Source organism: Helianthus annuus, chromosome 6 (genome assembly GCF_002127325.2).
Source record: "Helianthus annuus cultivar XRQ/B chromosome 6, HanXRQr2.0-SUNRISE, whole genome shotgun sequence".
Taxonomy (NCBI): domain Eukaryota; kingdom Viridiplantae; phylum Streptophyta; class Magnoliopsida; order Asterales; family Asteraceae; genus Helianthus; species Helianthus annuus.
Window position 1 is genome coordinate 13960251 of NC_035438.2, and position 11706 is coordinate 13971956.

Below are 11706 nucleotides of genomic sequence, written 5' to 3' on the forward strand. Positions count from 1 at the left end.
GATGTATTGTAATTAGATCGTTAGTGTATTACAGGGGTGGTTGAATCTGAATCGTGTTAACATCACGGGTTTAGAGATTAAGTAAAAACATTAGTTTAGAGGGCACGTTCGATACAAAACCAGAATGTAAGTAAAGAATCATGATACTCGTGTAATTAGTTATATATGATGCATTGATAGATAATAATCATAAGTGGTGAGAGAGGTGGTTAAAAGTTGTCTTATGTAACAAATTAAAAAACAATAAATAAAAATATTTATATAATTTACACTAGAAGTTTGTTGCTCGTCTACCTGCTATTCTTATGTAATTTGCCCTGATTAATGAATTATTCGGGTTTTCGCAAATGTTACTAATTAAAAGAAAGCTAACATTAGGTATGTTCACAAATTCTAAATCATTTAATCAATTCGAATGTCATAGAGCTTCAAGTTAGAGGAAATTACGTTGATATTTTTATTTTATGCTAAACTTACGTACTCTTAAAATCTATACTATATAATAAAAGAAACATGTTTTGGGACACTTGTCATTCTCTCATTTAATCGATTAAAATTAATAATAATAATAATAATAATAATAATAATAATAATAATAATAATAATAATAATTAATCTAATCTAATACAAACAATAATAATATTTAATCTAATCTAATACAAATTCTTATTATTAATTCAATATTAATGTTCTCATGTCGTTAAAAAGCCAAACATGTTTATATAATTGATAAAAAAAGTGTTACAAATATATACTTAAAAGGAGGTTTTCATGCAATCATGCATCCTAATTAATATTATGTGGTGTTACCCTTTTTTTTATTTATCTTGAAGCAGCTTGAACAAATTCGAAGTTACACGTATTTCTTTCTCACACTACATCTTTGTAACATCCTAAATTTCGTGGAATATATTTGCAATATTTGTATCTGATATTAACGTGTATATTTGCAATATTTTATTTCATACTAGGATATAACCCCGTATACTACACAAGTTGAATAAATGAATTTGTATACTAAATAATAAAATAACATATCTTTAAAAACTTCTTTTATTGCATAGGCTAAATAAATGTAATTTTATATATTAAATATAAAAAGTTATATGTATAAGAACCATATTGTACGGGTTGAATAAATGTAATTTTATATACCAAATAATTAAAAAAAACTATATCTTTAAAACCACGTGTATTACACGGGTTGAATAAATGTAATATTGTTTACCAAATAATAAAAATAATAAAAAAGTTATATTTTTAAAAACTCTCGTGTATTACATGGCTTGAATAAATATGATTTTATATACCAAATAATAAGAAAATTATATTTAAAAACACTAAAGGATATACTTGGTACGCTATAGATATGGTGATTGTGGAGATGATTATTGAAAAGAAGATATAGTGGTCAAACATGTTATTCAAGAAGTAAATAAGCACCCATTTGAGTGATTAAGGGGGTGTTTGGGGTTGAGTTTTGAAGGAGATTTTTAGGTTATTGAGTTTTGAAATCCTAAATAATCAGTTTTGAGTATTTGGGTAAAAAAATTAAAAAATTGATTATTTACGTTTAGAAAGTTACAAAACACAGTTTTTCAAAAGCAGCTCCCCCCAACTGCAATAAAACGCAGTTTTCCAAAAATTGATTATTTGCATTTAGAAAAAGATTTTCACTTGCTTATTTTTTAAATATATATTTGCCAAACACTCAAATAGTTGATTATCTGATTATTGTGATATCAAGCAACATAATCAAATCCAAACACTATCTTTCAACATCACGTTTTGTTACAGTTAATTATCTGATTCTGATTATTCAAAACACATAATCTATTTTCAAAACTCAACCCCAAACACCCTCTAAAACTTCAATAGAATCTTAAATCCTAGCTAAACAAGTTTCGAAATTCATAATAATATTAATATGTTAGACTAAATATATTATTGATATATATAACTAAAATTATTATCAATAATATTAATAATAGGTTTAGAATCAAATACAAAGATTCAAAAAATAAGAAGTCGTACAAAGGGTATCAAATAGACTCCGATTGACCTCATTCAACCGATATTAGAGTCGTGTCGAACTCTACGACATTAATTAATATGTACGAGTTGATGGCTTACATTTATATTAACTCATTTATGTCAATATGGTATGTAAATGTCTCTGTCTTTGTTTTGCATTTACAGGAAAATGTCTTCGTCTTAAAAACCCGTGTAACACACGGGAAACTAACCTAGTACTCATATATTTACACTTTTTAGAATTTTTTTTTTTTTTAATAATTGAACCCTTTGTTTCTTATATAAAGGAAGACACGTCATATCCCTTTAACACACGATATGTTTATTACTAATCTAGAAACTTATTTAATATTTTGACGTGTTGTTCAAAAAAGTTTAATATTTTGATGCCCAATGGAAACTTTTGAATATTTTAAAAAGTATGGTGGTTGTACTAATGTTTTTGAAAGATGTGTCATTTTTTGGATGGTGTCACTTGTGGTACAAATGTAATAAGATAGTCATTGAGGGCTATTTAATTAATTGTGAAACGTTATTCACGAAGTATTGGCCCCCGGGGCTAAACTGGATCCGGGTTAAACCAAGTAATCTGGATACCTTAACCGGGATCGACCCAAGACCCATATAACTTTGATTTCAATACTATATGCTTAGTTCTAATAACGAGTTGACGTTAGTCGCGCGTTGCGGCGGGAAGTCAATTGTTATTGCTTATTTGCTAACATGAATATGTTTTAGTTTAAACAAATTATTAAAAAGGCAAAAACATATTTTTAATTTTGTTTGGTTCAAAAATACATAAAATGATTTTCAATAACTGTTTAAACAAAAAGAAACAAAATTTTCTTTTATTATTTTTTTCATTTTGCCAAAACTTTAGCCTACAACACCATACTAAATCGAGAGTTCATCGTATTTCACATAGAGTCGATTGAGTGTTGTTCAATAAACTTTTTACACTCACTTTAGGGGTGTTCAAGATTGGATTTGTCCGGTTTTCGGATATCCGAAAATTTCGAATAGTGAATATTGATATCCGATCCGTATCCGAAATTTCGGATACAAATTTGGATATCCAAACGGATATCTAAATTTATAAAAAAAAAAACTAAAAAAAATCAGTTTTGTGCGTAGATTAAAACTAAACTTATATTCACTTTTCCAAATTTCTAACATTGAAAACAGATAAGTATTTACAACAGATATATGTAAAAGATGTTAAATAACCTATACGATAGATGTAAAAGTGAATAGGCAAAAAGAATAATTAAATGAATGTAAAAAAAGTGATATTTATTATTAAACTAACCTTCAATATTTGAATTAAATTTACTCATGTGGTTGATGTGCTGTTTCTCTCAATTACCATGTGGCTATTACGGTATTACCTCACCGAATATAAATAAAAAAAAAACAAAAACCTAATAAAATAATCAAGAATTTAAATCAAGAATAACATTCACATCGGATAACCCTATTAAGCGGAAAATTCATCACCACCGCCGTCGGACATTCTGGCAATTGCAGTATCAGTGGAAGTCGGACGCGGAGAAGCAATCAAAGACTAAAATTTCCGACGACCATACATCGTACATCGTTTTCTTGTCTCATACTCTGACACGCCTATCGCCACCTTCTGTCTTTAGATCTACGGTTAGTCCTCAATTCCAAACGCCTTCCCTACGCTGGTCGTTTCATCTTCATCTGCAATTCTGCATTCTCCAACATGTGGAACGAATTAGAAATTAAGAAAATAGAAGACTAATTAGAAAAACTTATTGAAGCATGTGGACGTTCTTACGAGAACAGCCCTCGTTTTGTTCTTGAAATAGGCCACAAGTACATCCCAAAAACACCTCCCCGAAGACTCGGGGTTTGACTTTATAATGCTCGCAAACTTCTTCTCTTCATTTTTAGTCCATCTGAGTGAAACTTCTTCGCCCATCATATCGAATTTCCATTTCGCAAACGCAGACCCCAACTCACGCTTCAACCGCGTTCTTTTTTCCGCAACGTGAAATCGAACACATTCTAGAGAACCGATGCGCTGGCAGCCGCAAGACCCTTGTTGTCCTCTTCCAATCGGTTCCCTTTCAATCAAACTGGTTCGTTTTTCGGTTTCTTTCAGTGGCCAAACAGGGGTACCAAGCCATTTACTTTCACTTTCTTCAGTTTTCCCGACCCATTGTGGTACTTCTGCTTGAAAAAACCGGCCCAACGGGATTCGTTTTTTCCTGTAATTGATACACCATAAAGAATCTTCGTCTTCTTCTTCATCAGTCACAGGGGACGATGATGACTCAGCATGATCTACAACTTGTGGTTTTCGGGACAAAAGGATAGAACGATTCTCTTCTATGGCAATAAGCCTCTGGCTGCATCTCGTGTATGATTTCTTGGATTGGTCGTCGTACATATCAGGATGCATCTTTTGCTTCTTCTGGAAAACGTAAAACATTCAATTTTAACATAGCATAGTTGTTAATGGTGAATAGTGACAAATAGCGAATAAATAGCAGGTGCTATTTTGTAAATAGCGATACACTAAAAAAATTGAAAAAAAAAAATTTATACGTATATTATATCAAAATACCCTGGTATATACGCTATTTTACATGTATGGTGTTACATAGTGTTATACGGTGTTTATATGATGTTACATAGTGTTATACGGTGTTTATATGATGTTACATAGTGTTATACGGTGTTTATATGGTGTTATATAGTGTTATATATAGTGTTATAATACACTTCTCACACTTCTGAATTAATGTATTACATGTATATTTAACAAAAACCTAAAATCCAGCTATTTTATAGCTAAATTTAATCGCTATTTTTATTTAAAAAAACTGAAATCCCGCTATTTATGGCTACATACCCCGTACGACCTTTGACCTATACGCTACGCTATTCACTATAACGACCATAGTAACCGCTATTGACAACTATGTAACATACATTTGAAAACAAATTTGATAAAACAAAAATGTATGACAATAATATGATCGGTATATTCAAGGGATCTGAGAACTACCTGCCAAATAGACCGTTTGGCATTCGGATCAACATCAACATTAACCTTCAAACTCATTGCCTCTTTAGCCATCAGAACCTGCTTCCAAACATGCTCGCTTCCATAAGCCTTCCACTTATAACTCTCTGGTAACGATCCAATCACAGGATCACACGGGTCTTTCGCAACGCTTTTCACCCAATCCAACAACGGCAAACAACTCTCTTTCTTTCTTTTTTTTATCACTTTTTTCTCCTCTTCAATACCGACGCATGACTCACTAATGCCAACATGTTTTTCACCAACACAACAACGGTTACCCGCTCGGACATCATTCTTAAAGTCCACAAACTCTGACTCGTCTACAATATCAACATCCTTGAAAAACTTTTGTAAATCCACAGACTCTGATTCATCTCCAATATCAACATTCTTAAAAAACTTTTCTAAATCCAATTTCATATCCATGAAAATTTGACCCCTGATCCAATCTTCTGCAAATTGACCGACTTCGAGCCCTTTGATCTCACTGAAAATGAAGATTCAAAACTCATCAAGCTATACATATAGAAGATATAACATTGGTTTTAAAATGCGTGCATCTAGAGCACATAATGCACACATCACGTGATGTGATCTGATGTGGCGCCTTATGCAGTTGACCAGTGTTTGAACAAACTGGAGAAAGATTACAATGGGTATGAGTTTTTCAAGTCTGATTAAACAAATATGACTATAAATGAAGAGAATATCTCATACTTTGTTCTTAAAAGTTGAGAAATTAAAAAATATATATTAACGCATGCGCATCGGATTTTGGGGTCGACACGCATCGGATCGCCACGCGCTTTTAAAAATCAAGGATATAACTACTAAAGTCTAGCCCATTGCATTATAGCCTATTGCCTCCTGGCATCTTGAGGGTGGGATAAGGCTTGGCTTAGGGACCACTAGGTACTGGGTTTGATTCCCAGTTTCTCACAAGAGGGTTTTCCAAGATTTATTAAGTTTTCTCCTGAATTGGTTTATAGGCATTATTGCCTAGGGCTGTTCATGAGCCGAGCTAGGGCAAGCTCAGGCTCGGCTCGATTATAAACCGAGCTGGCTCGGCTCGGATTTGAAACCGAGCTGAAAATCTAAGCTCAGGCTCGGCTTGGTTTTAAACCGAGCTGGCTCGGCTAGGCTCGGCTTGGTTTGCCTCGATTTCAAAAATAAAATTAATACGTAGCTCTCAAAATTCAGTATTCTAAAATATTATTCAATACATCAAAAGAACATATTCAAAATAAGTTCAACCTAATATATTACAAGCCAAAATCACGTTCAACAACGCAAAATAAGTTTTATATTTCAAGTAAATACAATATTTGTTCATTAGCACGACAATCAACCTTTAAATATGTCATAGATATCAAACTATAAGCCTAAATACATGTAAATAATAATCATTTTTTTGTAATATATTATATGTATACAAAAATAAAATATATTATAAGTAAAATAATTCGAGCTAAGCCGAGTCGACCTACCAAGCGAGCCAAACCGAGCCAATTTGGCTCGTCACGAGCCGAGCTAGGCTCACTTTCAAACCGAGCCATATCAAGCGAGCTTTTTCCGAGCTAAGAGCGAGCTCCGAGCCGGGAGCTTTTTGGACAGCCCTGTTATTGCCTAGTGAAGATGGATATAATCGGGTGGTTTCGCTAGTGGCACGATGATCCTCCAGTGGTCCGTAATGATCCAGATTTACCGTTAAAAAAAAACAAAAAAAACTAGTCTACAACAGAACTCTATGAAGAATAGCTGAACAAAATTAATTTTACATTTCACTAAACTTATAATCAAATTTCCAGCATTTTACAGGAAACTCATTTGTATAAAACCCTAACTGGATTTCAAAACAATCAAATGCAGACTCATCTGTTTGCTTTGACAACCCTGCCATTAACTAAAAAAAAAATTCAAAACCCTAAAAACAAATGTCACACACAATATATGTTTGATCTAACATTAAGAGAGCAAGATCCTGTACAATCTAAGTAAACACAGGTTATGTAAATGACTTAAATAAGAATAAACTTAGGGTTTTTGGCGGGAAGATGAAGCTGATCTAAGCCATGGATATAGTACAATAAGAATATAAGAATTTAGGATTTACCTTTAATGTCCCACCATCAGTCTCTCTCTCTCTCTAGACCTGTTGAAGAAAAGGAGACTTTTCAACAGTTTTTGACAAAAAGAATCAAACAATTTCTAAATGTTAGAGAGAGAGAGAGATAGAGATTTTACCTGTTTTTTAGGGTTTTTTAGAGTGAGAGATTGGGACTCTTCATTTCTCTAATGGTGAGGAACACTTTGGGAGGATATTGAATACAATACAATCATGGTATTTATAACATGGATTATGGGTTTGGGTTTGGGTTGGTTTAGATGTTTGGTCCATAAGTTTTGGGTTGGATCATTACAACCCAAAATTTTGGATCTGAATTAAAATTCGGATCTGAGTCGAACATCGATGTTGACCCATAAGTTTTGGGTTATTAGTTTATTAGGGTGTAAGGGGTGCTCACCTAATAGGTGAGTCCTCTCTCTTACGCCAAACCAATCCTCGTGTGCCACGTCAACTCCCCTCTTAAACTCCCCTAACACCCTAATTTGATGGCGCCACTCCCCTCTTAACTACCCTTGTTTTTTTATTCAAAAAAAAAAAACAAAATGGTTTGATTGGTTGGAAAAATGGGCCCCACCATCTATCTCCCTCCCCGCTCGCGGTGAACAACCACCAAATGTGGTCCCCGATTTCCCTCCCCGAATGGTTGGCAGCACCCCCCATTTCGGTAAAAGGGGTCCCCGATGGGGGTTTCGGTGGGTACCCCGCCCAGCCTTACGGTTTATGACCCAAAATTTTGGTGGATATGAATTTGGATTTTTACATGTGTCAGATTTTAATAATTATGGTTATTTATAAGAGAAATTGATAATCATCCACGATAAAACGAATAACATGCAAGAAAATATAGATGTATTGTAATTAGATCGTTAGTGTGTTATAGGGGTGGTTGAATCCGAATCGTGTTAACATCATGGGTTTAGAGATTAAGTATATAAAAAACATTAGTTTAGGGACACGTTCGATACAAAACCAAATTGTAAGTAAAGAATCATGATACTCATATTGACGAGGTGTGACCCGCGTCGCTCACCCGACCCGGTTACAACCTTTTATATTTACATAAATACCCAGAATTATTCTAGAACCTTCCATATCTATAAGGAAGGTGCATAACTAAATCTCCCACTTTTCGGGAAGATCATGTAAATCTCCACCTTATCGGAGCACATCCTAAAATAAGGGAAACCCTAATTGAGAACCTATAAATAAAGACAAATACGTAAGGTACGATCATCTAATTCCCATACACTTTTCCCGTCATATACTTCTCCAAAAGAACGAATACTTATTCTCACGCCGGAGGGTGGTTACAGGAATAACCCCATTCCTGTAACGAGTCCTAACGGTGTTTCTGTTTTGCAGCCACACGTTCGGGTCATTGATCGTTGAAGTTTCCAGAGTTGTTAAGGTCAGTGTTTCTTCATTGGCGCCATCCGTGGGACCAAGCAAGAACAACAAAGAGCTTCATGGCAAGTGATCAGAACATGGCTGGTCAAAGAGCGACGAATGATAATCTGACGCTAGGGGCGGGAGGCGTAACCGCCCCAGTATCATCACCGGCCGTTACCAGATCGTTAGATTTGGAGTTCGAGGCGGAGGGGCCACCACCAGGGTTTGGTAACGTTACCACCGTCTCTTCCCAGGCCGTGGTTACAAACCCTTACTTTTACATGCCCTCACAAACACAACCCGGAAGGGTGGAGGGAGCAGGCAGCGGCACTTCAGCCCTAGGGGCTGCTATTTCTTCACAGACTTCTCGTCTTTTCTCCACCCCAGTCATCACCTCGGCGAGTCCTAGCATCTTAGCACCTGGAACCAACACTCCCCAATACTACCAACCGTTGATCTCCAGCCCAATGCCACCGTTGTATTCAGCCGCACTCACGGCAGCATTGTCCACCCCGCCTCATCAGCCGGTCATCATGCCAACGGGAGTAATGAATGCCCCTGTCACGCCAGGCAATCAGATATATTTCCCGGGATATTGCTACGCGCCCCCTTTCGGGTACTTACCATCATACGGGGGAACAGCCTATCCCCCTCAGGGAATGACACAAGGGATGTCACAGTCGCCCTACGCGGCTTACATGCCGCCGTGGTGGAACTTTCCGAGTCCACAACCAATGTATACTCAGGCGTCAACTGAACCCGTACACGACAGGGAAAACGCGGTCCGACCCCGGTTTACTCCTTTTGAAAACTCCGGTCCAGGAACAGGTCCCGCCCCGGGTGCAAACAACCCACCGGCACAAACAGTGAACTTAGAAGAGGACGAGTTAACCAAGCCATACAAGCCAGTAGATGCAACATTCCGATCTAAATTTACACGCCGTATCGCCGAAGCCCCTATTAAGGAAAAACCAAAGATGCCCCAAACAGTCGGCAAGTACGACGGCCTCACCGACCCGGATGATCACCTTAATCTATTTAAGAGTGCGGGTGAGGTGGCTTGTTGGCCCATGCCCCTTTGGTGCAAAATGTTCGTACAAACCTTAGTAGGAGCAGCGCGAGTATGGTGGGACAGCTTACCCACAGGCGAGATAGACAGTTTCGAGGATCTGGAATCAAAGTTTATCCTACAGTTCAGTCAACAGCGCCGACATACGAAAGATAGGAATGAATTACTCCATATCCGTCGGCGAGACAACGAAACGGTAGAGAATTTTATCATCAGGTTCAATAAAGAAAGCCTGGCGATACCAGGTGTCACTAACGATTTGGCATGCGGAGCTTTCCTCCAGGGGGTTAATGATGACGAATTACTAAGAACGTTGCATGGAAGGGACGGGGTACCCCCGACCATAGACGAGATACTGCGGATTGCCAAAGTATACGTTATACAAGAAAAAGCGGTAGCGGCCAGCCACGCGGCTAACAGAAAGAAAGAAGCCTTGAAGAACCAAGAAGAAAAAGACAATCGGGGGTCTAAAAGTAAACACAGGGGAGACCGATATCAGCGGAACGACAGAGACTCGCGTTACGATAAGCATCGGAGCTCATACTCAAGAAATGAAACGTCAAAACCCCGTTCTGAATATCCCAATCTAAGCAAGACCCCGGCAGAAATTCTGGCCTCGGAAAACCTCAGGCTCAACCCACCAAAGCCGCTGAAAGATAACCCGAACAAGGATACGAGCAAGTACTGCGAATACCACAAGGGAAGTGGACACGACACCAACGATTGTTTCCAGCTTAAAAAACAAATCGAGTACTTCGTAAAGTCAGGAAAGTTGGCACATCTGGTGCGAGATATCAAGCAGGGTCCGCCGGTGGTCAAGGAGGAAAATGACAAGGCGGCAGGAAAAAGGCCGCGAGAGTTAAACATGGTCCATGCTGGTATAGGAAGAGGGGCTAAACGGAGTTTCTCCACCCTCGAGCCTTGGATGTTGGCAACAATGACCATCGAACCACGAATGGAAGATTTGCATCTTACCACGGACGCCCTGATCGTTTCCGCGGCAGTAGGAGATTACCGAATGAGGCGAATTTTGGTTGACACCGGAAGCTCAGAGGATATCATATACGAGCACTGTTTCGATAGAATGCAACCGGAGGATAAAAAGCTGCTCGAATCGGTACATGCTCCCATTAAGGGTTTTACAGGGGAAAAGGTGGATCCCATTGGTCAAATCACCTTCCCGGTAACCTTCGGGCAAGCACCCAAGGAAAGAACAATACTACTAACTTTCCTCGTGGTCCGCGCCGAGTCATATCACAATGTAATCATCGGAAGGTTCACTTTGGGGAAGTTAGACGCCATAGTCTCCACGGCAAGAGGTTTTATGAAGTTCCCAACACCGCAAGGTATTGCCACGGTGTTTCGAGATAGAGTTGGAGAAGTATTGGACACCAAACGATGCCGTCAAGGCCCCGCAGGGGTTACAGGGCCAGAGAGGTGGGTACTGAGCACACGCCACCCGGATCAAATGGTCACCATCGGCGATACTCTGTCCCCAGAGGTAAAGAGCAATTTGAAACAATTGCTAAAAAGAAACGTAGACATATTCGCTTTCGAGCACGCCGACATGACCGGAGTCCCTCGCGATAAAGCAGAACATAAGCTCTCCACGCTCCCAGGCATTAAGCCAGTCGCCCAGGGTAAACGCAGTATGGCCCCGGATCGCCGGGCAGCGGTCGTTAAGGAAGTACGCAAGTTAGTGGAAGCTGGAATCCTCAGAGAAACACAGTATCATACCTGGGTGTCTAACCCGGTCATGGTTAAAAAGCCAGATGGCACATGGCGGATGTGCATTGACTTCAAGGATCTGAACAAGGCGTGCCCGAAAGACGCATACCCGTTGCCGGAAATTGATTTAAAAGTTGACTCCCTGGTACCGTATCGATACAAGTGTTTTCTAGACGCATATAAGGGATACCACCAGATCAAGATGGCCAAAGAAGACGAAGAAAAAACAGCCTTTCACACCGACGTCGGCATTTTTTGTTACACCAAAATGCCTTTTGGGCTACGGAATGCGGGAGCCAC

The 11706-nt window shown here is 38.2% G+C and overlaps 1 protein-coding gene across 1 annotated transcript; it reads right to left on the reverse strand.

The window, feature by feature from the left end:
• Window positions 1–3312: 3312 nt before the first annotated feature.
• On the reverse strand, window positions 3313–6992 carry LOC110864796 (AT-rich interactive domain-containing protein 1). The gene is made up of 4 exons (XM_035974046.1): window positions 6871–6992; window positions 5072–5579; window positions 3836–4474; window positions 3313–3746 (listed from the first exon to the last, which is right to left on the reverse strand). Exons 1-4 carry the CDS (start codon window positions 6990–6992, stop codon window positions 3735–3737), a joined length of 1281 nt encoding a protein of 426 aa, XP_035829939.1. The 3' UTR covers window positions 3313–3734.
• Between the last annotated feature and the right edge of the window lie 4714 nt (window positions 6993–11706).

Bases quoted from the DNA above. Each gene is read 5' to 3' on its own strand.
- LOC110864796 (XM_035974046.1), bottom strand. From the start codon at position 6,992: ATGGCAGGGTTGTCAAAGCAAACAGATGAGTCTGCATTTGATTGTTTT. The intron at 5,580-6,870 runs GTAAAATTAATT...CTTCATTTTCAG, and splicing joins GATTATAAGTTTAGTGAAAT to TGAGATCAAAGGGCTCGAAG. The intron at 4,475-5,071 runs GTAGTTCTCAGA...TACGTTTTCCAG, and splicing joins CCAAACGGTCTATTTGGCAG to AAGAAGCAAAAGATGCATCC.